We start from the raw sequence: 26,083 nt of genomic DNA, 5'->3' as shown, positions 1-26,083 counted from the left end.
TCAGACTTTTCCGCCCACTCTCCTTACGTGTAGCCGTGATCTACCATCCACCTGGCTCACCCTACCAATTTTTGGACCACTTTGCTTCTTGGCTTCCCCACTTTTTATCCAATGACATTCCTACCCTCATCATGGGTGACTTTAACATCCCTATTGCCCCCCCTCACTCCCCGGCTGCCTCATAGTTTCTCTCATTAACCACTTCTCTTGGTCTCTCACAATGTTCTTCTTCCGCCACACATATAGACGGTAACACGATTGATCTAGTCTTCCATCGACTCCTCACAGTCTCTAAATTTTCTAACTCTTCTCTGCCGCTTTCTGACCACAATCTTCTATCTCTCACCATCAGTGCTCTCTCCCCTTCACAAGACGCCCCTACCCATCACACATATAGGAACTTGCGTGCTATTGACACCCAGCACCTCTCAGATACTCTACAGTCCTCCCTGTCCCCCATCTCTTCAATCTCCTGTCCCAATCTGGCCACCAGTCACTATAATGAAACCCTCAAAAATGCATTGGATGAGGTTGCTCCCCCCTCCACTCGTAAAGTCCCACATAGGAGGCAGCAGCCCTGGCACACGCCACAGACACGATTTCTTCAGCGCTGCTCTAGGTGTGCCGAATGTCTCTGGAGAAAATCACGCTCACCTGCAGATTTCCTCCACTTCAAGTTTATGCTTAAAACATATAGCTCTGCCCTTCACCTCGACAAACAAGACTATTTCACCGCCCTCATCTCTTCTCTCTCCAGCAACCCTAAAAGGCTTTTTGAAACCTTTCACTCCTTACTCACACCCAAGGTGCAGACGCCATTCACAGACCTTAGTGCTGATGACCTGGCCATGTATTTCCATGATAAAATTGATAAGATCCGTCAGGAAATTACTGCCCAAGCCCCAGGTGGCATTGACTCCCACACCTACGATAGTACTGTTCCCCTCACCAGCTGCACTTCAGACTGTCCATTCTCATCTTTTGAACCTGTCACAGAAGAGGAAGTCTCCCAGCTACTTTCTTCATCTCGCCCCACAACCTGTAGTAGTGACCCCTTCCCCTCACACCTTCTCCAATCTCTGTCCCCTGCTGTCACTATTTACCTTACTAAAATATTTAACCTCTCTCTCTCTTCTGGAATCTTCCCATCCTCCTTCAAGCATGCTGTTATAACCCCGCTACTGAAAAAACCCTCCCTGGACCCATCCTGTGCTGCTAACTATCGACCTGTCTCTAACCTCCCCTTCATCTCTAAACTTTTGGAACGCCTGGTTTATTCTCGGTTAATCCGTTATCTCTCTGCTAACTCTCTGCTTGACCCCTTACAATCTGGTTTCCGCGCTCTGCACTCTACTGAAACAGCTCTCACAAAAGTCTCTAATGATCTACTAAAGGCTAAATCCAATGGTGACTTCTCTCTTCTTATTCTTCTGGACCTCTCTGCAGCTTTTGACACTGTTGACCATCAACTTCTCCTCACTATGCTCCGCTCAGTCGGCCTCAATGACACTGCGCTCTCCTGGTTCTCCTCTTATCTCTCAGACCGCACTTTCAGTGTATCATTCGCGGGCTCTGTTTCCTCCCCTCTTTCCCTTGCTGTTGGGGTTCCTCAGGGCTCAGTCCTAGGCCCCCTGCTCTTTTCTCTCTACACAGCCCCCATTGGACAAACCATCGCCAGATTTGGCTTCAGGTACCATCTTTATGCTGATGACACCCATTTATACACATCTTCCCGTGACATCACCCCTGCACTCATACAGAACACCAGTGACTGTCTCTCTGCTGTCTCTAATATCATGTCCTCGCTCTATCTGAAACTAAATCTCTCTAAGACTGAACTATTACTGTTTCCACCATCTAACAGATCTGTCCCTGATATATCCATTGCAGTCTCAGGCCTTACTATAACTCCTAGGCAGCAGGCCCGCTGCCTCGGGGTCATATTTGACGCAGACCTTTCCTTCACCCCTCATATTGAATCACTCGCACGTTCAAGTCACCTCCACCTCAAAAACATCTCCAGAATACGCCCTTTCCTTACCAGAGATACACTAAAGACACTTATTGTCTCTCTGATTCATTCTCGCCTTGACTACTGTAACTCCTTACTAATCGGTCTTCCCCTCACTAAACTCTCTCCTCTACAATCTATTCTGAATGCAGCGGCCAGGCTCATCTATCAGGCTAGACGCTACAGCGATGCCTCCGGTCTGTGCCAGTCACTACATTGGCTGCCTATTCATTATAGAATAAAATATAAAGTTATTACTCTCATCCACAAGGCTCTCCATAATGCCGCACCTCCCTACATTTCTTCCCTCATCTCTGTCTACCGCCCAACCCGTGCTCTCCGCTCACTCAATGACCTAACACTTACATCCTCTATTATCAGAACCTCCCATGCTCGTATACAAGACTTCTCCCGAGCTGCACCACTTCTCTGGAATGCTCTACCCCGGACAATAAGATTAACTCCCAACTTCTACAGTTTCAAACGCAAACTAAAGACGCATCTTTTCAGACAAGCCTATCACAATTCCTAATGCACAAAATTGTCTGAACACTGTATAAGCAATGCCGCCCCTGCTACCTCTTGTGTCACCCCCTCTACCTCATAGATTGTAAGCTCTTTTGAGCAGGGCCCTCAGTCCCATTGTGTGAAATGACGTTCTTTGTTATGTATGTCTGTATCTGAACCCTATAAATTGTACAGTGCTGCGGAATATGTTGGCGCTATATAAATAAAATGTATTATTATTATTATTATTATTATTATTATTATTATTATAATACTGTCTGGGGTCCCCTCACTATTTATATCACACAGTATCTGTTGTATAGCAGACGTGATATTAGTACAGGCTGTAATAACTAGAGATGAGCGAACACTAAAATGTTCGAGGTTCGAAATTCGATTCGAACAGCCGCTCAATGTTCGTGTGTTCGAACGGGTTTCGAACCCCATTATAGTCTATGGGGAACAGATACTCGTTAAGGGGGAAACCCAAATCCGTGTCTGGAGGGTCACCAAGTCCACTATGACACCCCAGGAAATGATGCCAACACCTCTGGAATGACACTGGGACAGCAGGGGAAGCATGTCTGGGGGCATCTAACACACCAAAGACCCTCTATTACCCCAACATCACAGCCTAACAACTACACACTTTACACACTCAATACCACCTCTCTGACAGTAGGAAAACACCTTGAAACATGTGTATTTGGCACTTGCAGTGAGGAGAGCTTGTCACCAGCAGTGAATTTGGCCCTTGTAGTAAGTTGAGGTTGGCACCAACATTTGTTTTGAAAATCAGGGTGGATTGAGCCTCTAACCAGCAGAGTTTGGGCAAATTCATGGTGGAGGGAGCCTCTAAACACCCCAGTTTGGGCAAATTCATGGTGGAGGGAGCCTCTAAAAACCCCAGTTTGGACCAATTCATGGTGGAGGGAGCCTCTAACCAGCCCAGTTTGGGCAAATTCATGGTGGAGGGAGCCTCTAAAAAACCCAGTTTGGACCAATTCATGGTGGAGGGAGCCTCTAACCAGCCCAGTTTGGGCAAATTCATGGTGGAGGGAGCCTCTAACCAGCCCAGTTTGGACCAATTAATGGTGGAGGGAGCCTCTAACCAGCCCAGTTTGGACCAATTAATGGTGGAGGGAGCCTCTAACCACCCCAGTTTGGACCAATTCATGGTGGAGGGAGCCTCTAAACAGCCAAGTTTGGACCAATTCATGGTGGAGGGAGCCTCTAAAAACCCCAGTTTGGACCAATTCATGGTGGAGGGAGCCTCTAACCAGCCCAGTTTGGACCAATTCATGGTGGAGGGAGCCTCTAACCAGCCCAGTTTGGACCAATTAATGGTGGAGGGAGCCTCTAACCAGCCCAGTTTGGACCAATTAATGGTGGAGGGAGCCTCTAAACAGCCAAGTTTGGACCAATTCATGGTGGAGGGAGCCTCTAAAAACCCCAGTTTGGACCAATTCATGGTGGAGGGAGCCTCTAACCAGCCCAGTTTGGACCAATTAATGGTGGAGGGAGCCTCTAACCAGCCCAGTTTGGACCAATTCATGGTGGAGGGAGCCTCTAAAAACCCCAGTTTGGACCAATTCATGGTGGAGGGAGCCTCTAACCAGCCCAGTTTGGGCAAATTCATGGTGGAGGGAGCCTCTAACCAGCCCAGTTTGGACCAATTAATGGTGGAGGGAGCCTCTAAAAACCCCAGTTTGGACCAATTCATGGTGGAGGGAGCCTCTAACCAGCCCAGTTTGGGCAAATTCATGGTGGAGGGAGCCTCTAAACAGCCCAGTTTGGGCAAATTCATGGTGGAGGGAGCCTCTAACCAGCCCAGTTTGGACCAATTAATGGTGGAGGGAGCCTCTAACCAGCCCAGTTTGGACCAATTAATGGTGGAGGGAGCCTCTAACCACCCCAGTTTGGACCAATTCATGGTGGAGGGAGCCTCTAAACAGCCAAGTTTGGACCAATTCATGGTGGAGGGAGCCTCTAAAAACCCCAGTTTGGACCAATTCATGGTGGAGGGAGCCTCTAACCAGCCCAGTTTGGGCAAATTCATGGTGGAGGGAGCCTCTAACCAGCCCAGTTTGGGCAAATTCATGGTGGAGGGAGCCTCTAAACAGCCCAGTTTGGGCAAATTCATGGTGGAGGGAGCCTCTAACCAGCCCAGTTTGGACCAATTAATGGTGGAGGGAGCCTCTAACCAGCCCAGTTTGGACCAATTAATGGTGGAGGGAGCCTCTAACCACCCCAGTTTGGACCAATTCATGGTGGAGGGAGCCTCTAAACAGCCAAGTTTGGACCAATTCATGGTGGAGGGAGCCTCTAAAAACCCCAGTTTGGACCAATTCATGGTGGAGGGAGCCTCTAACCAGCCCAGTTTGGGCAAATTCATGGTGGAGGGAGCCTCTAACCAGCCCAGTTTGGGCAAATTCATGGTGGAGGGAGCCTCTAAACAGCCCAGTTTGGGCAAATTCATGGTGGAGGGAGCCTCTAACCAGCCCAGTTTGGACCAATTAATGGTGGAGGGAGCCTCTAACCACCCCAGTTTGGACCAATTCATGGTGGAGGGAGCCTCTAAACAGCCCAGTTTGGACCAATTCATGGTGGAGGGAGCCTCTAAAAACCCCAGTTTGGACCAATTCATGGTGGAGGGAGCCTCTAAACAGCCCAGTTTGGGCAAATTCATGGTGGAGGGAGCCTCTAACCAGCAGAGTTGTGGGAAAGCAGGGTGGAGGGAGCCTCTAACCAGCAGAGTTGGTGGAAATCAGGGTGGAGGGAGCCTCTAACCAGCAGAGTTGGGGGAAATCATGTTGGAGGGAGCCTAGTATTAGCAGAATTGTGCAACGCTTATGGTGGATGAGTATGAGGATGCGGAGGAATTGGAGAGGTTGAGTACAGACATGGAGTTTCATGTTGGGGTGCTTTACACAGGTGGGCACAAAAATGAAGGCTCTATCCAGTGGTGGTTCATTTTTATCAAAGTGAGCCGGTCGGCACTCTCAGCTGACAGACGGGTGCGCTTGTCAGTGATGATGCCACCGGCTGCACTGAACACCCTCTCAGATAGGACGCTGGCGGCAGGACAGGACAGCACCTCCAAGGCATATAGGGCAAGTTCAAGCCACAGGTCCAACTTCGACACCCAATACGTGTAGGGCGCAGAGGGGTCGGAGAGGACAGGGCTGTGGTCGGAAAGGTATTCCCGCAACATGCGCCTATACTTCTCACGCCTGGTGACACTAGGACCCTCCGTGGCGGCACTTTGGCGAGGGGGTGCCATCAAGGTGTCCCAGACCTTAGACAGTGTGCCCCTCGTTTGTGTGGACCGGTGAGAACTTGGTTGCCTACTGGAGGAACTGCCCTCCCTGCCGCCAACGTCACATGCTGGAAACATCTCCATCATATTCTGCACCAATTGCCTGTGGCAAGCATTGATGCGATTGGCCCTCCCCTCTACCGGAATAAAAGACGAGATGTTGTTTTTATACCGGGGGTCAAGGATAGCAAAGATCCAGTACTGGTTGTCCTCCATGATTTTGACAATACGCTTGTCGGTTGTAAAGCACCCCAACATGAACTCAGCCATGTCTGCCACAGTGTTAGTTGGCATGACTCCTCTGGCCCCACCGGAAAGTTCAATCTCCATTTCCTCCTCATCCTCCATGTCTACCCATCCGCGCTGCAACAATGGGACGATTCGAAGTTGCCCGGAAGCCTCCTGTATCACCATCACATCATCGGACAACTCTTCTTCCTCCTCCTCCTCCTCCTCCTCCTCCATTAAACGCAGTGAAGCGGACAGATGTGTGGACCTACTCTCCAGCTGTGACGGATCGGATGCTATCCCTAACTCCTCTGTGTGATCTGAGTTATCCCTGATGTCAATCAGGGATTCTCTCAGAACACACAAGAGCGGGATTGTAAGGCTCACCATCGCATCCTCAGAGCTCACCCTCCTTGTGGACTCCTCAAAGACCCGTAGGATGTCACAAAGGTCTCTCATCCATGGCCACTCATGGATGTGAAACTGAGGCAGCTGACTTTGTGGCACCCTAGGGTTTTGTAGCTGGTATTCCATCAAAGGTCTCTGCTGCTCAACCACTCTATTCAACATCTGAAATGTTGAGTTCCAGCGTGTGGGGACGTCGCACAAAAGCCGGTGTTGTGGCACATGCAGGCGTTGCTGGAGAGATTTTAAGCTAGCAGCGGCTACTGTCGACTTGCGAAAGTGGGCGCACATGCGCCGCACTTTCACCAGTAGCTCTGGAACATTGGGGTAGCTCTTTAGGAAACGTTGCACCACTAGGTTGAAGACGTGGGCCAGGCATGGAACATGTTGGAGTCCGGCAAGCTCCAGAGCTGCTACCAGGTTCCGGCCGTTATCACAAACGACCATGCCTGGGCCCAGGTGCAGCGGCTCAAACCATATTGCCGTCTCATCGAGGAGGGCATCCCTCACCTCGGAGGCAGTGTGCTGTCTGTCCCCCAAGCTGATCAGCTTCAGCACAGCCTGCTGACGTCTACCAACGCCAGTGCTGCAACGTTTCCAACTCGTAGCTGGGGTCAATCTAACAGCGGAGGAGGAGGCGGTGGCGGAGGAGGAGGCGGCAGTGGCGGAGGAGGAGGCGGTAGAGGAGGAGGAGGAGGGGGGTGTTCTTCTCGTGTCCCTGCCAGGAATGTTAGGCGGGGAGACGAGGTACACCGGGCCAGTTTGGGAAGCAGTCCCAGCCTCAACTACATTCACCCAGTGTGCCGTCAGTGAAATGTAGCGTCCCTGTCCGCATGCACTTGTCCACGCGTCGGTGGTCAAGTGGACCTTTGTGCAAAGCGCGGAACTAAGGGCCCGCCTGATGTTGAGTGACACGTGCTGGTGCAAGGCGGGGACGGCACACCGGGAGAAGTAGTGACGGCTAGGGACGGCATAGCGAGGTGCCGCAGTTGCCATCAGGTCCAGGAAGGCGGGAGTTTCAACAAGCCGGAACGCCAACATCTCCTGGGCCAGCAGTTTAGCGATGTTGGCGTTCAAGGCTTGCGCGTGTGGGTGGTTAGCAGTGTATTTCTGCCGCCGCTCCAATGTCTGAGAGATGGTGGGTTGTTGTAAAGAAACGCCTGATGGTGCCTTTGATGGTGCAGGAGAAGGAGATAAGACAGGACCAGGGGAGGATGAGGTAGAAGTCAACAAAGTGGCGGAGGCAGATGAAGTGGTGTCCTGGCTCGTCCTCTGGAGTGCATCGCCAGCACAGTCAGCAGTGGCAGTGGCAGAGGCAGAGGCAGTGGCAGAGGCAGTGGCAGTGGCGTGAACGGCAGGCGGCCTTTGTCCTGCCGTTGCTGCCTGCCACTGATTCCAGTGCTTGGATTCCAAATGACGGCGCATTGAAGTGGTGGACAGGTTGCTCTTCTCAGAGCCCCTAATCAATTTCGAGAGGCAAATTGTGCAGACAACACTATATCTGTCCTCGGCGCATTCCTTGAAAAAACTCCACACCTTCGAGAAACGTGCCCTCGAGGTGGGAGTTTTTCGGGGCTGGGTACGAACTGGAACATCTTGGGAGATTCCGGGTGTGGCCTGGCTTCGCCTAAGCTGCTGACCTCTGCCTCTGCCTCTAGCTACCCTTTTTGGTGCTGCACCTGCCTCAACATCCACACTACTTTCCCCGCTTGACATCCCCCCTGTCCAGGTCGGGTCAGTGTCCTCATCATCCACCACTTCCTCTTCCAACTCCTGTCTCATCTCCTCCTCCCGCACAATGCGCCGGTCAACTGGATGCCCTGACGGCAACTGCGTCACATCATCGTCGATGAGGGTGGGTTGCTGGTCATCCACCACCAAATCGAACGGAGATGGAGGAGACTCTAGTGTTTGAGCATCTGGACACAGATGCTCCTCTGTTAGGTTCGTGGAATCGTGACGTGGAGAGGCAGGTTGAGGGACAATGAAAGGAGCGGAGAACAGCTCTGGGGAGCAGGGACAGTTTGGGTTATTGTTCTGTAAAGCTTCGGAATTTTGGGAGGAAGGAAGACAAGACTGTTGGGTAATAGGAGGAGAGGAGGCAGAGTCTGACTGGCTGCTGGACAATGTGCTGTAAGCGTTCTCTGACAGCCATTGCAAGACCTGTTCCTGGTTCTCGGGCCTACTAAGGTTTGTACCCTGCAGTTTAGTTAATGTGGCAAGCAACCCTGGCACTGTGGAGTGGCGCAATGCTTGCTGCCCCACAGGAGTAGGCACGGGACGCCCTGTGGCTTCACTGCTACCTTGCTCCCCAGAACCATTCCCCCGACCTCGCCCACGGCCTCGTCCACGTCCCTTTCCGGGAGCCTTGCGCATTTTGAATTCCTAGTTAGAAATTGGCACTGTATACCAGTAGTAAAAATTGTGGGTGCACGTAACCCCAATATATTCTTTGAATTCCCAGTCAGACACTGGCACTATATGGCAGTAGCAAGAAATGAGGGTATTTGTATTCCCAATATACTCTTTGAATTCCCAGTCAGACAATGGCACTGTATACCAGTAGTAAAAATTGTGGGTGCACGTAACCACAATATATTCTTTGAATTACCAGTCAGAAACTGGCACTATATGGCAGTAGCAAGAAATGAGGGTATTTATAACCCCAATATATTCTTTGAATTCCCAGTCAGACAATGGCACTGTATACCAGTAGTAAAAATTGTGGGTGCACGTAACCCCAATATATTCTTTGAATTCCCAGTCAGACACTGGCACTATATGGCAGTAGCAAGAAATGAGGGTATTTGTATTCCCAATATATTCTTTGAATTCCCAGTCAGACAATGGCACTGTATACCAGTAGTAAAAATTGTGGGTGCACGTAACCCCAATATATTCTTTGAATTCCCAGTCAGACACTGGCACTATATGGCAGTAGCAAGAAATGAGGGTATTTGTATTCCCAATATATTCTTTGAATTCCCAGTCAGACAATGGCACTGTATACCAGTAGTAAAAATTGTGGGTGCACGTAACCCCAATATATTCTTTGAATTCCCAGTCAGAAACTGGCACTATATGGCAGTAGCAAGAAATGAGGGTATTTGTATTCCCAATATACTCTTTGAATTCCCAGTCAGACAATGGCACTGTATACCAGTAGTAAAAATTGTGGGTGCACGTAACCCCAATATATTCTTTGAATTACCAGTCAGAAACTGGCACTATATGGCAGTAGCAAGAAATGAGGGTATTTATAACCCCAATATATTCTTTGAATTCCCAGTCAGACAATGGCACTGTATACCAGTAGTAAAAATTGTGGGTGCACGTAACCCCAATATATTCTTTGAATTACCAGTCAGAAACTGGCACTATATGGCAGTAGCAAGAAATGAGGGTATTTATAACCCCAATATATTCTTTGAATTCCCAGTCAGACAATGGCACTGTATACCAGTAGTAAAAATTGTGGGTGCACGTAACCCCAATATATTCTTTGAATTACCAGTCAGAAACTGGCACTATATGGCAGTAGCAAGAAATGAGGGTATTTATAACCCCAATATATTCTTTGAATTCCCAGTCAGACAATGGCACTGTATACCAGTAGTAAAAATTGTGGGTGCACGTAACCACAATATATTCTTTGAATTCCCAGTCAGAAACTGGCACTATATGGCAGTAGCAAGAAATGAGGGTATTTGTATTCCCAATATACTCTTTGAATTCCCAGTCAGACAATGGCACTGTATACCAGTAGTAAAAATTGTGGGTGCACGTAACCCCAATATATTCTTTGAATTACCAGTCAGACACTGGCACTATATGGCAGTAGCAAGAAATGAGGGTATTTGTATTCCCAATATATTCTTTGAATTCCCAGTCAGACAATGGCACTGTATACCAGTAGTAAAAATTGTGGGTGCACGTAACCCCAATATATTCTTTGAATTCCCAGTCAGACACTGGCACTATATGGCAGTAGCAAGAAATGAGGGTATTTGTATTCCCAATATATTCTTTGAATTCCCAGTCAGACAATGGCACTGTATACCAGTAGTAAAAATTGTGGGTGCACGTAACCCCAATATATTCTTTGAATTCCCAGTCAGACACTGGCACTATATGGCAGTAGCAAGAAATGAGGGTATTTGTATTCCCAATATATTCTTTGAATTCCCAGTCAGACAATGGCACTGTATACCAGTAGTAAAAATTGTGGGTGCACGTAACCCCAATATATTCTTTGAATTCCCAGTCAGACACTGGCACTATATGGCAGTAGCAAGAAATGAGGGTATTTGTATTCCCAATATATTCTTTGAATTCCCAGTCAGACAATGGCACTGTATACCAGTAGTAAAAATTGTGGGTGTATATAGCCCCAATTCTATTGCTAGGGGACTTGCAGGGTATTTCTGGGGTGAAGGTGGGGGGGCACACCGTTGGAACGGGTATCGGGGTATATATCGGGTATACGGGAATACACTGACAGTGTATTCCATTCAGGATCCTGGGAAAGCTGGGTTGCGGCGATTGAGCCCGTCAGTGCCACGTTACACTGACAAGCTTCTCCCTGGAATTTAGCTCTTATAAGAGCTGTTGGTTGTCTTCTCCTTCCTATCCTAGCCTGTCCCTGCCTACCCAGAATCTAAGCCCTAGCTAGCTGGACGGAAACCTCCGTCCTCGGTGAATTGCAAGCTCAGAATGACGCGAACCTGGGCGGCGCTGTTCTTTTAAATTAGAGGTCACATGTTTTCGGCAGCCAATGGGTTTTGCCTACTTTTTTCAACGTCACCGGTGTCGTAGTTCCTGTCCCACCTACCCTGTGCTGTTATTGGAGCAAAAAAGGCGCCAGGGAAGGTGGGAGGGGAATCGAGTAATGGCGCACTTTACCACGCGGTGTTCGATTCGATTCGAACATGCCGAACGGCCTAATATCCGATCGAACATGAGTTCGATAGAACACTGTTCGCTCATCTCTAGTAATAACATTGCACGGTCACTATAAAACAGATCCTGTTCGATGTAAATAGTGAACATTAATTGTTCAAAGTACTAAATGCAGAGATCTTTACATTTCAGTACAAAGTTTAAATTGCCGTGTTGGCATTTCACGATAATTTAGTGGGTTTTGGGTTGCAGTTTGGGCACTCTGTCTCTAAAATTTATCACTGACGGGAGTTACTCACATAAAGACTAAATCACTGTAGGAGTAAATAAAATATAACTTTTAATAATCTTTCTTAAAAATGGCCTCAATTTATTTAATGTTTTTTAAATGTTTTTTTTTAAAAAACTGTACTATGACCTCATTGATAAAGGGTAACCAATAATTATTAAGTCAGTCCCTGTCTGGTACAGCCATTAACAGTTTCATTCCCTGATAGTGTGCCAGGAGCTAATCTGGTATGCCCCAGTACACCTATATATCCCTGGAACTCTAGATGAAATCAGGTGCGAGGAAATCTAGATACAAATCCCTAGTGGTTCCACATAGGCTATGAGTAAGGCCAGAGGGAGGTCCTGGAGGTGAAAGCTCTGTGAGCAGTCTCTGTTACTGACAAATTAACCCCCGTATATGATAATGACAACAGGAGCTATATTGAAACGGAGGATATTCAATACAGTACAGTCTCACGTTCTCACAAGCCGTATTCTACTCAACTACACCTCACACAATGCCCTACTGATCTCAAGTATGCTCCAATTGCCTATGTTAACATTGTTGCCATTTAGGGTATAGTTACATTAGCCCTATTAGTCTCTATTCATGGGCTACGTATCCTAACTGGATAAATACAATATATGGTCCCTGATGTATCCACCACCTATTGTATAAGTTTTCCCTCACACTTCCCTCAACGCGTTTCGCTAGGGGTCTAGCCTAGCTCATCAGGAGGATGATAATATTTGCAGTTAAAACTGCATTTCCCGCGCCCTTGATGGTAGGACGCGGTATCAATATGTTGCCGGCGAGCCGGACTGCCGTCTCTTTGTAGCCAAAACTCCGCCTCAAGACCCTCCTCCCGATGACTCAGCGTGCTCCCATTGGTCACGCCTATTCCTCTGTCATCCGGCTGTCTCGTACGGCGTGTTGGATCCATGAATGCTCACTACAATCCCTGTTTAGCTGGCCGGCGAACCACAGGTCCCAGCCAGTATACAAATGGCTTGATTTCTTTGCAGCTACGATTCTACTACTGGCCGGTGAACCACAGGTCCCAGCCAGTGTATAAATGACTTGATTTCTTTGCAGCTATGATTCTACTGCTATTAATAAAGCTCAATCCAAAACTCAATCCAAGACTCCCTTGGATCTTATTGATTACATCAAATTAACCCATTAACCCATGATTTGGGGTGTGGGGCGCTTCCTGGCCGCAAGAAGCAACTATCATGTTGAACATAACCAGTTGGTTATGGATCTGTTGAAATTCATCCTGAAACATAACTATTTCATGTTTGATGGCCGCTTCTTCCACCAGTCGATCGGAACCGCGATGGGCAGCCCTGCTGCACCATGTTTCGCAAATTTATATCTCGGCTGGTGGGAGGAGCGGCTCGTCTTTACGGAGGAGAATGACATATTTACATCTAAGATCCATAACTGGATGAGATATATTGACAATATACTGCTTTTTTGGACAGGTACAGAACAGGAATTTCATACTTTTATTGGGGTTCTAAATAATAACAATATTAACCTCAAATTTACAGCTAGTATTAGTAATAAGGAGATCACATTCCTGGACCTGAAAATTTTGATTGATGGGCAGGGTCATATCTCTACTGACCTGTTTAGGAAGGATACAGCTACCAACAGCTTGCTCTCATGGAGAAGTTACCATCCAGCACCCCTTAGGAGAGGCATTCCTAGGAGTCAATATTTACGGATGAGACAAAACTGTTCCTCCTATACAGGGTTTAGATCGGCATGTGAGGAACTTACCACTAGATTTATGGAACGGGGTTACCCTAATGACGTTTTACAGGAGGCATTCAACCATGCGTCTAATCAAGACCGTACATCGCTCCTAAACCCCCGTCCTAAAGTTGACTCGGGGAATGAAATTCGCATAATAGGCACCTATGATAACTTGAATAAGGAAGTGAGATCTATCTTGACGAAACACTGGAATGTGCTCAGATTGGATTCTGACATTCAGAAAATGTTGACACCATATCCCGCAATAACCTACCGAAGGGGCAGGAACCTTAGGGACAGATTGATGCATAGTCATCTGTCACCCGTAACGGACTCAACCTGGCTATCAAAACACATCCCGGAAGGAAAATTCCGGTGTGGACACTGCAAAGCTTGTAGTTTCATCAAAACGGGCTCAAAATTCTCGAGTGTTGTTACCAATGAATCGTATGACATTCGCGGTTTTATAAACTGCCAGACCTCAGGACTTGTGTACATGGCCACTTGTGGCTGCCCAAAAAATTATGTGGGCAAAACGAAACGCAAGTTCTGTAGGCGTATTTTAGATCATGTTGGTAACATCAGACGAAAAGATGATCATACTCTCAGTCGACATATATGGGAGCAACATGGGGGCAGCCTGGACAATTTAACCTTCCAAGGTCTTGAGGTAGTCAGAATGCACCCTAGGGGAGGGGACCTGGATAAAAGAATTTTGCAAAGGGAGGCCGAATGGACATTTAGGCTTAAGAGTCTCGCCCCGGGGGGCCTGAATGAAAACATAAATTACAGTTGTTTTATTTAAATAAGGAGCTTATTATGGATTTAAGTTAGGGGTAGTAAGTGTGACATTTTCCATGAAAAATAATATTCTGGACACAGTGGGGAATGGGTTATGGTTTGATTGGTTTATTAGGTATAGACATACATTGACATCAATCGATAAATGAATCGATAAATCTCTATAATACGTACCTGTCCATCTGATTTATCTATAAAATTATATGTATATATATGCAAATGATCTATCCATCTAAATTTATGGACCTTTTGAACCGTAAAGATAACTAATGGAGGCTATGATATTATAATAAACCTGGTTTATTGATATTTGGGGGTAACTCTGGTGTAAACATCATATGAATCTTGATTATGACCCGAATAAAATAAACCCCTGTTCACACACTGATGCAGTTGATCTGCAAGTAAGAACAAATTAAACACCTGTTCACACTCTGATGCGGTTAACCTACATGTTAGGAATTAAGTAAATCCCGGTAAACACTCTGATGTGGTTAAACCTACATGTTAGGAATGAAAATAAACCCCTGTTCACACTCTGATGCGGATAACTTCCCTTTTGAAGAATGGGTTAATTTGATGTAATCAATAAGATCCAAGGGAGTCTTGGATTGAGTTTTGGATTGAGATTTATTAATAGCAGTAGAATCATAGCTGCAAAGAAATCAAGTCATTTATACACTGGCTGGGACCTGTGGTTCACCGGCCAGTAGTAGAATCGTAGCTGCAAAGAAATCAAGCCATTTGTATACTGGCTGGGACCTGTGGTTCGCCGGCCAGCTAAACAGGGATTGTAGTGAGCATTCATGGATCCAACACGCCGTACGAGACAGCCGGATGACAGAGGAATAGGCGTGACCAATGGGAGCACGCTGAGTCATCGGGAGGCGGGTCTTGAGGCGGAGTTTTGGCTATAAAGAGACGGCAGTCCGGCTCGCCGGCAACATATTGATACCGCGTCCTACCATCAAGGGCGCGGGAAATGCAGTTTTAACTGCAAATATTATCATCTCCTGCATTATCATCCTCCTGATGAGCTAGGCTAGACCCCTAGCGAAACGCGTTGAGGGAAGTGTGAGGGAAAACTTATACAATAGGTGGTGGATACATCAGGGACCATATATTGTATTTATCCAGTTAGGATACGTAGCCCATGAATAGAGACTAATAGGGCTAATGTAACTATACCCTAAATGGCAACAATGTTAACATAGGCAATTGGAGCATACTTGAGATCAGTAGGGCATTGTGTGAGGTGTAGTTGAGTAGAATACGGCTTGTGAGAACTTGAGACTGTACTGTATTGAATATCCTCCGTTTCAATATAGCTCCTGTTGTCATTATCATATACGGGGGTTAATCTGTCAGTAACAGAGACTGCTCACAGAGCTTTCACCTCCAGGACCTCCCTCTGGCCTTACTCACAGCCTATGTGGAACCACTAGGGATTTGTATCTAGATTTCCTCGCACCTGATTTCATCTAGAGTTCCAGGGATATATAGGTGTACTGGGGCATACCAGATTAGCTCCTGGCACACTATCAGGGAATGAAACTGTTAATGGCTGTACCAGACAGGGACTGACTTAATAATAATAATTATTATTATTATTATTATTGTTTATTTATATAGCACCATTAATTCCATGGTGCTTTACATTTGGGGGTTACATACAATTCACAAAATATACAGGTACATATCATACTAACAGTGATCGGCTGGCACAGTGGGGTAGAGGGCCCTGCCCGCGAGGGCTTACAATCTATGAGGGAAGGGGGTAGAGACAGAATGAGAGGGGGAGACTGTACAGATGGTGGTGCGGTGATAGTGTTATTGGGGGTTGTAGGCCTTCCTGAATAGGTGAGTCTTCAGGGCCTTCTTGAATCCTGTGATTGTGGGGGTCAGTCTTATGTGTCGTGGTAAGGAGTTCCAGAGTATGGGGGATGCACGGGAGAAGTCTTGGAGACAGTTGTGTGAGGAGCGGATGAGAGCAGAGTGGAGTAGGAGGTCGTTGGAGGATCTGAGGTTACGTGTGGGCAGGTAGCGGGAGATGAGGTCAGAGATATATGGAGGGGACAGGTTGTGGATGGCTTTGTATGTTAGCGTTAGTAGCTTGAACTCAATTCGCTGGGCTATGGGTAACCAGTGGAGGGACTGGCAGAGGGGAGCAGCCGATGAAGATCGGGGGGTGAGGTGGATTAAGCGAGCAGCACAGTTTAAGGTGGACTGGAGGGGGGCGAGGGTGTTTGCCGGGAGTCCATGCAGAAGGGTGTTGCAGTAGTCTAAGCGGGAGATTATGAGGGCCTGGACGAGCATCTTGGTAGTTTCTGGGGTGAGGAAGGAGCGGATTCGGTGGATGTTCTTGAGCTGGAGGCGACAAGAGGTGTTGAGGGTTTGAATATGTGGTTTGAAGGATAGGTCAGAGTCCAGGGTTACCCCAAGGCATCGGGCCTGTGGGACAGGGGTAAGTGGGGTTCCATTAACTTTGATAGATGGGTCAGGTGGAGGGGCCATACAGGATGGGCTGAAGATGATAAACTCTGTTTTCTCCATGTTGAGTTTGAGAAAGCGGGAGGAGAGGAAGGAGGCTACGGCCGCTAAACAATCTGGAACTCTGGCCAACAGGGAGGTAATGTCTGGTCCAGAGATATATATTTGGGTGTCGTCGGCATAGCAATGGTACTGAAAGCCATGAGATTCTATGAGTTGGCCCAGGCCAAGGGTGTAGATGGAGAACAGGAGGGGTCCTAGGACGGAGCCTTGGGGGACACCTACAGAGAGAGGGCGTGGTGAGGAGGTGGTGTGCGAGTGGGAGACGCTGAATGTGCGGTCAGAGAGGTATGAGGAGATCCAGGAATGGGCCAGGTCTGAGATACCAAGGGATGAGAGAATTTCTAACAGGAGGGAGTAGTCAACTGTGTCAAAGGCAGAGGAGAGGTCGAGGAGGAGGAGGACAGAGTAATGGCGCTTGGCTTTGGCGGTTAGCAGGTCATTAGTGACTTTTGTTAGGGCAGTTTCAGTGGAGTGCCGGGGTCTGAAGCCTGACTGAAGTCTGTCAAAGAGCAGGTTGGACGAGAGATAGGAGGAGAGTTCTGAGTGGACGTGTTGCTCGAGAAGTTTTGAGGCGTACGGGAGCAGTGAGATGGGACGATAGTTGGCAGGAGAGGACGGGTCCAGGGACGGTTTCTTAAGTATAGGAGTGACAGTGGCGTGTTTGAAGGCTGAGGGGAAGGATCCATTGGTTAGGGATAGATTGAAGAGATGGATTAGGGCTGGAGTGATAACTTCAGTGAGCTTGGGGATGAGATGTGATTGAATTGGGTCGAGCGCACAGGAGGTGAGGTGGGATTTGGAGATTAGGGAGGAGAGTTTTTCATCAGTGATGGAGGAGAAACAGGTCAGGGATGGGGAGCAGTGAGTAGTTGGGTGGATGGATTGTCGGGGGAGTAGGGTGAGGCTGTCTCTGATGGTGTCAATTTTAGTTTTGAAGTAGGAGGCGAAGTCGTCAGCTGAGATAAGTGATGTCAGAGGGGGGGCGGGAGGACGGAGGAGGGAGTTGAAGGTGGAGAATAGTTGTTTGGGGTTGCGAGAGAGTGCGGATATGAGTGTGGTGAATTATTGGTTACCCTTTATCAATGAGGTCATAGTACAGTTTTTTTTAAAAAACATTTAAAAAACATTAAATAAATTGAGGCCATTTTTAAGAAAGATTATTAAAAGTTATATTTTATTTACTCCTACAGTGATTTACTCTGTCTCTAAAAGGTTCGCCATCAGTGGCCTATGTGGTTCGCAGCTAACCATTGTTTTAGTGCACAGACTCTGTTATTACCATCCCCCTGCGGACCTGAACGACAAAGAGCCTAACACAAGTGTGAACCTAGCCTAAAATTTATAACGATGGACACTCGACAGACCTCATTATAGTCAATAGGGTCTTCTGGGCTCTGTATGTAATCGGATTAACCAATATCTGTACTATGTTTTAAATTTTTTGAAGTAAAAGTTATATTTTATATATACCGTATTTTTCGGACTATAAGACGCACTTTTTTTCCTCCCAATATGGGAGGAAAATGTGTGTGCGTCTTATAGTCCGAATGCAGCGTGCGCAGCGTCTGTGTCCCGTCTGTGCGAATGAAAAGAAGAGCAGCACGGTGCCTGCCTGCTCTGCCCCTCCTTCCCTGTCTGTGTCGCGTGTTTGCAGGAGCGAGATCTGAGAGGCAGGGAAGTAGGGGCGGGCCAGACAGGTGAAGGAAGCGTGGTTTCAAGCTTGCCGAGAAAACCACGCCTCTTTTACCCGTCTGGCTCGTCCCTCCTTCACTGCCTCTCAGATCTGGCTCCTGCAATAATGCCACACAGACAGGGAAGGAGGGGCGGGCCAAACGGGAGGAGGAGGCGTGGTTTTCTCGGCAAGCTTGAAACCACACCTCCTTCACCCTTCTGGCCCGCCCCTACTTCCCTGCCTGTGTGGCTTCATTGCAGAAGCGACATCTGAGAGGCAGTGAAGGAGGGACGAGCCAGACGGGTGAAAGAGGCGTGGTTTCAAGCTTGCCGAGAAAACCACACCTCCTTCACCCGTCTGGCCCGCCCCTCCTTCCCTGCCTGTGTGGCATCATTGCAGGAGCAAGATCTGAGAGGCAGTGAAGGAGGGACGAGCCAGACAGGTGAAAGAGGTGTGTTTTCAAGTTTGCTTAGAAAACCACACCTCCTTCACCCGTCTGGCCCGCCCCTTTTTCTATTCTTACATAGCTTCACTGCAGGGTGTCTCTTTCCATCCATGGATGAGATTAGATAGAATAGATAGACAGACAGACAGACAGACAGACAGACAGACAGACAGATAGATAGATAGATAGATAGATAGATAGATAGGAGATAGATAGATGGATAGATAGATAGGATAGATTAGATAGATAGGATAGATAGATTAGATAGATATGTTCAAATCACCCCCATAGCCCTACAATACATATAAAACAAAAACATTACTGTGAAACACATACACATTTGGTATCCCTGTGTCCGAAAGCCCCCGGTTCTATTTACATTGGTGAAATATTATATTATTAGGTTATTAAATATTTCACCAATTTTTTTTCCTTAAAATTTTTTTTTTCCCTATTTTCCTCCTCTAAAACCTTAGTGCGTCTTATGGTCCGGTGCGTCTTATAGTCCGAAAAATACGGTAATTGGGCATGCTGGAGTAATTTTTTGTTTTTTGACTATTGCCTACCCCGTGAAACAGTCCGGGGGTTTCTCTGTGCAGCCCATTTGCTCGTACAATAGATCCAGTAATACATATACAGGTCATTCCATGGTGGTCAGAGCTGCATATATTCTGCTTTATACAAATTTTAGAGGTCTACTTGTCTGTTCTGAAGATCCTCTGCCAGACATGTGAACAATTGTTTCTGACATTGCATTGCAAAGAAGTACCGTATTTTTCGGACTATAAGACGCACTTTTTTTCCCCAAAATTTGGGGGGAAAAGAAGGGTGCGTCTTATAGTCTGAATGTAGCGCCTGGCACCCGCCGTAATAGAGAGGCGAATGCCGGCAAAGGATAGACGCCGGCACAGGTGCCGGGGCCTGAGACATCGCTGCGTTCCTCTGCCCTGCATGAAGCCAGCAGCGGCAGGGGTGATGCTATTCCGCTCCTCCGTCTCCCCGCTGCTGGCTTCATGCAGGGCAGAGGAGCGCAGCGATGTCTCAGGCCCCGGCGTCTATCCCGTGCCGGCATCCGCCTCTCTAGTACAGCGGATGCCGGGTCAGTATCAGTGGCCCCTTCTCCCCCGGGGCCGGCCCCGTACCTGTAAAGTTGCAGGCCGGCTCCTGCGCGGCGATATCGCAGGAGCCGACCTGTTCGGGTGACAGCCGGGAGCCTAATGAGGCTCCCAGGCCTGTCACTGCTATATTAGTATTGCGGCTGGTCTCTATGACCAGCCGTAATACTAATAGACAGAATGTCCCATAGACGGCAATACAGTTGTATTGCCGTCTATGGGACTTGCAATCAAGCGACTGCAGGTTCAAGCCCCCGGGGGGGAATAAAATAGTAAAAAAAAAAAAAAAAAAAAAAAAAAGCTTTAAAAATATATAATAAAAATATAAAATAAATAAAAGTTCTAAATCACCTCCTGTCCCTAGAATATATATATAAAAGTAGAAAATCATATGTCATAAACCACCGGGTTTTTTTTCAATACAAGGTGATCTAAGCAATAGATATTCCCCAAAATGGTATAACTAAAAAGTACTTCTGGCCCCGCAAAAAAAAAACACTCTATGCGTCCCCGTACAGCTGCAGGGTCACCTGTCAATGTGGCCTTGCAGCTGTTGCAAAACTACAACTCCCATATATTAAATATTTTACCATTTTTTGCTTCAAAATTTTTTTCCCCTATTTTCCTCCTCTAAAACCTAGGTGCGTCTTATAGTCCGAAAAATACGGTATATAAAATGAAGCACACAGAAATGCCACCTATAGATGAAGCAAATGTTAACTTCATATTTAACACATCAAATACTGTAGAAATGAATCCAATGCATTAAAATTAACCATGCTATGGCATGTTGACTTTTGAACATAGACATCTTTCCTAGGAGCTTAGTTCACACTGAAGAGCCAGTAAAACATGGCACTGCCATAGAACACCACCTTTGCAATATGTCAGCTTCTGATATTAGTAATCTGCTAGGCCTGGTCTAGTAGGTGTTTTATTGACATCATCACAAGATCTATATGCCGGTAGCTTCATAAAATAGGAATTCAAGATACTGCGCACAAGCTAAGGTCACAATTCACAATAAAAGCTGGAAGTAGGCATGGCACCACTAGATTCTGGAGCAGGAAAAACATGTTCTCTGAAGTGATGAAATCATTTTACTGCCTGACAGTCTCATGAATGAGTCTAAGTTTGGCAGACACCTGGAGATTACTGGGGTGTAACTTGAGGCTGCAGAGGGTGTGGATACACCCAGGCCTAGGAGTGTTAGGAGTCCCATAAGGAATATCTTCCTACTATAAAGAGAATGATACTATAAACAATACATTATAGTTGGGGGTCCCGGACTGCAGAATTTTCATTGGGTCCAGCAGCTTTATGTTATGCCTCTCATGGAATGCTTAGTACCTACATTTGTGGGAGCAAACATAATTGTATGGTCTATACGTTAAGGTTTAAACTCCTTATATTCATTGAGGTTCATAAAGTCATGGTTTAATGACTTTGTTGTGGAGAAACTTGAGTGATCTGCACTTAGCCCTGATGTCAAAGCTATCAAACACCTTTCACAGTGGAATTGAGTTAGATTTTCTCCCCCAAAATGAGTGCATACATCACAAAGTCTCTTTTGGCTGAATGGGCGCAAAATCCCAGTCACACTCCAAAAGATTGTGGAAAGCCTATAAAAGAGACACAATGTCAATATTGATTCCTATGGTTTATAGAATGGGAAGTTCAGTAAGTTCATGAAGGTTTGATCATATACAGTGGCATGCAAAAGTTTGGCGACCCCTGGTCAAAATGAGTGTTATTGTAAGCCATTAAGCAAGTTGAAGATTAAACGATGAGTTCTTCTAAGCAGCTGCCTAGCACTCTGAAAATGACAATGGTCAAGGCCCACAAAGCAGGAGAAGGTGATAAGAAGATAGCAAAGTGTTTTCAAGTTACCCTTTCCTCAGTTCAAAGTTTAATTAAGACATGACAAAGTGAAATGGCAGTAACCAGAAACAGCGGAGGTCAAGATAAGGTCTGGAAGGCCAATACAAATTTCAGAGACAACTGCTTGTAGGATTGCCAGAAAGGCAAATCAGGACCCCCACTTGACTGCAAAAGGCCTTCAGGAAGATTTAGCAGACTCAGTCCTGTGGACTTATGAGGTTGGCTACAATGATCAAGGTACGTTTAGAGAAAAAAGGGCATAGAATTTCAAGAAAAGAACATCTCTCCAAACATTAAGCATGGGGGTGGATCAATCATGCTTTGGGGTTGTGTTGCAGCCAATGGCACAGGGAATATTTCACGGGTAGAGGGAAGAATGGATTCAGCAAATACTTGAAGAAAACATAACACCATCTGTAAAAAACTTGAAATTGAAAAGAGGATGGTTTCTACCAATGGATAATGATCCTAAACACATTGTAACGTCTCTTCCTGTTCGGGTCTTCACCACCCTCCGCATGCATGCTGCGGTGTAGCAGGCGTATTCAGTTATGATTCCTTGCTTTTGGTTCTTGTTACTCTGTGTGAATACTGCCCTATTCCCCATCTTCTGCTCCTTGATTTCCTCTGTTCCTCTAATAATTAATTTTAGCCTTTCCCGTGTGATGGACAGCCAATCTACCAATCAAGTCTGGGTCAGGTCTTGGACTTCCTATAAACAGGTCATCAGCTCACACATGTTTGCTGGTTATTGTGACTCTGTCCTGTGACTTTGTCCTTGCTAAGCTGTTTTCTTGTTATTGTATTGTATTACTGACTTCTGACCTTTGGCTTCCCTTGTGACTTCTCTTTTGGATTGGGATTTATTACTGCTTTTTCTCTGGTTTGACCTCGGGTCGCTGACTCCTCTTCTGTGTTGTTTGTCTTGTCCTAGTCTGTGTAACACTTATTTAGAGAAGAGACTTGGGGTAGCCGAGGCATGTAGGTAGGGACAGGGGCTGGGTCTAGTTTAGGACTCAATGTCGCCGTCTTCCACTTCCTCCCTGGTTTCAGCAGCAGCAGCAGCAGCACTAGCCAACTGCACTACTAGCAATTCCCTTACAGAATAGCCAGCCAACCCATGTGACTGAAGACCTGTTTATAGGAAGTTCAGAATCTGTCCTAGACTTGATAGACTGTGGCCAGACATGAAAAAAGGGCGGTACAAAAAGCGTTTACATGCTGTGATACTTGTCAAAGGGGGTGCTACTAGGTACTAACCATGCAGGGTGCCCAAATTTTTGCATTGGGCCATTTTAATTATTTTTTTTTTTTTGTTGAAAATGTAAAATATGAAAAAAAAAAAATTTTGTCCAAAAAATACATTGGGAATGTGTCATCTTTAATGTTACGCCTTATGAAGATCATTCTATCTTCAACTTGCTTAACTGTTTAGAATAACAGTGATTTTGACCAGGGGTGTCCAAACTTTTGCATGTCACTGTATAATTGGCCATACGGTGTAAAGATATCCTTATAACCATAACAATTTCATGGAATACATTTTTTTTAAACTAAAATGTACATATACTGAAAAACTAATTTCACCATACATTAAACAAACCTTTCTGTAGTTTTTTAATCCTCTAAAGCATAGGGCAATGATGTATATCATTGTAACATGCTTCCATCTTTACTGGGAATACCTTTAGGTTTGGTCGAGCACCAGTTCAGGAAAGACTAAGCTGCATTGCAAAGAACAATTCGATTTATTTTGCTGCAAACTTTGGGGACAAGAAACGTTGTAACGCTAGTGACTCGCACTGTCCTCTGGATGGATATTATTTTTATGATACTACTGTTGTGTTTGATCCAGAAGGAAAACTTGTAGCACGTTATCACAAGGTAAGTATTCCATTTTAAGCCATTTTGAGGCAAAAAACACAGGATAAGGCTTTGTCCACACTCCATTTAGAAAACAATATGTTAAAAAAAAACAAACATTGCAAAAAATAAGGTATAAACATGTCTTTTTAAGCATAATTTGCATTTCTAAGAATTTCTGCTCAACCAGTTAATCAAAGAATGTATTTGTTTGATCATTTTACTTTGCTGTAGCAAATGCCCCTCCTTCCTTCCTGATCTAATATGAGAAATCTGTATGTTTGGACTTGCAATACTAGATGCTTATACATTAAATGTTACTTTTATGAAATATTTTCTAATTCAAACTGTAACACACGAACATAAGGCCTACCATAAACTGGGAAAGAAAGGATAACATTGCAGATACTTCTCTGGTATTAAATTGTATAGCATAGGACCTTGTTACACCCAGGGTTGTCATAAGAAAGTGGCTGCCATATTTACCACGATGCTAGTCCATGTTGGAGGAGATTAGGACAAGGCAGCACCTTCCTCCTTTTTTCCCATTTAGCATACATGTGTAATGGGAAAGCAAGAGATTAGATTAGATTTATGTAAGGGGGTGTTCAGACTTGCGCCTGTGTCCGCCCAGGTCTCCGTCCTATTCCACGGGGAATACACATGTGAAAGCCCCCTAATACATTATGTCTATATTAAGTAGTGTCTGCCATAATTTACCATCAACAGCAGTCACTTAGTTGTCAGCACATTCACTGGTGAGAAATGGTCTTTGTTAGAGATGAGCGAACAGTGTTCTATCGAACTCATGTTCGATCGGATATTAGGCTATTCGGCATGTTCGAATCGAATCGAACACCGCGTGGTAAAGTGCGCCATTACTCGATTCCCCTCCCACCTTCCCTGGCGCCTATTTTGCTCCAATAACAGCGCAGGGTAGGTGGGACAGGAACTACGACACCGGTGATGTTGAAAAAAGTAGGCAAAACCCATTGGCTGCCGAAAACATGTGACCTCTAATTTAAAAGAACAGCGACGCCCAGGTTCGCGTCATTCTGAGCTTGCAATTCACCGGGGACGGAGGTTTCCGTCCAGCTAGCTAGGGCTTAGATTCTGGGTAGGCAGGGACAGGCTAGGATAGGAAGGAGAAGACAACCACAACAGCTCTTGTAAGAGCTAAATTCCAGGGAGAAGCTTGTCAGTGTAACGTGGCACTGACGGGCTCAATCGCCGCAACCCAGCTTTCCCAGGATCCTGAATGGAATACACTGTCAGTGTATTCCCGTATACCCGATATATACCCCCGATACCCGTTCCAACGGTGTGCCCCCCCACCTTCACCCCAGAAATACCCTGCAAGTCCCCTAGCAATAGAATTGGGGCTATATACACCCACTATTTTTGCTACTGCCATATAGTGCCATTGTCTGACTGGGAATTCAAAGAATATATTGGGCTTACATATAACTTCAATTCCAGGGAGAAGCTTGTCAGTGTAACGTGGCACTGACGGGCTCAATCGCCGCAACCCAGCTTTCCCAGGATCTTGAATGGAACACACTGACAGTGTATTCCCGTATACCCCATATATACACCCCAAATCCCCGTTCCAACGGTGTGCCCCCCCACCTTCACCTCAGAAATACCCTGCAAGTCCCCTAGCAATAGAATTGGGGCTATATACACCCACAATTTTTGCTACTGGTATATAGTGCCATTGTCTGACTGGGAATTCAAAGAATATATTGGGGTTACGTGCACCCACAATTTTTGCTACTGCTATACAGTGCCATTGTCTCACTGGGAATTCAAAGAATATATTGGGGTTATGTGCACCCACAGTTTTTACTACTGGTATACAGTGCCATTGTCTGACTGGGAATTCAAAGAATATATGGGGGTTACGTGCACCCAAAATTTTTGCTACTGCTATACAGTGCCATTGTCTCACTGGGAATTCAAAGAATATATGGGGGTTACGTGCACCCACAATTTTTGCTACTGCTATACAGTGCCATTGTCTCACTGGGAATTCAAAGAATATATTGGGGTTACGTGCACCCACAATTTTTACTACTGGTATACAGTGCCATTGTCTCACTGGGAATTCAAAGAATATATTGGGGTTACGTGCACCCACAATTTTTGCTACTGCTATACAGTGCCATTGTCTCACTGGGAATTCAAAGAATATATTGGGGTTATGTGCACCCACAATTTTTACTACTGGTATACAGTGCCATTGTCTCACTGGGAATTCAAAGAATATATTGGGGTTATGTGCACCCACAATTTTTGCTACTGGTATATAGTGCCATTGTCTGACTGGGAATTCAAAGAATATATTGT

The 26,083-nt window shown here is 46.2% G+C and overlaps 1 protein-coding gene across 1 annotated transcript in view; it reads left to right on the top strand.

The window, feature by feature from the left end:
* Window positions 1-26,083, top strand: part of LOC142197581 (pantetheinase-like) — a 73,380-nt gene that overhangs the window by 3,991 nt on the left and 43,306 nt on the right. Inside the window, exon 3 of the mRNA XM_075267981.1 lies at window positions 23,563-23,755. Coding sequence (XP_075124082.1) covers window positions 23,563-23,755 — 193 coding nt within the window. The remainder of the gene's footprint in view (window positions 1-23,562; window positions 23,756-26,083) is intronic.

This window comes from Leptodactylus fuscus, chromosome 3 (assembly GCF_031893055.1).
Source record: "Leptodactylus fuscus isolate aLepFus1 chromosome 3, aLepFus1.hap2, whole genome shotgun sequence".
NCBI classification, from domain to species: Eukaryota; Metazoa; Chordata; class Amphibia; order Anura; family Leptodactylidae; genus Leptodactylus; species Leptodactylus fuscus.
Note: the sequence above shows the minus strand (reverse complement) of the source record. Positions and strands in the feature narration are given on the sequence as shown.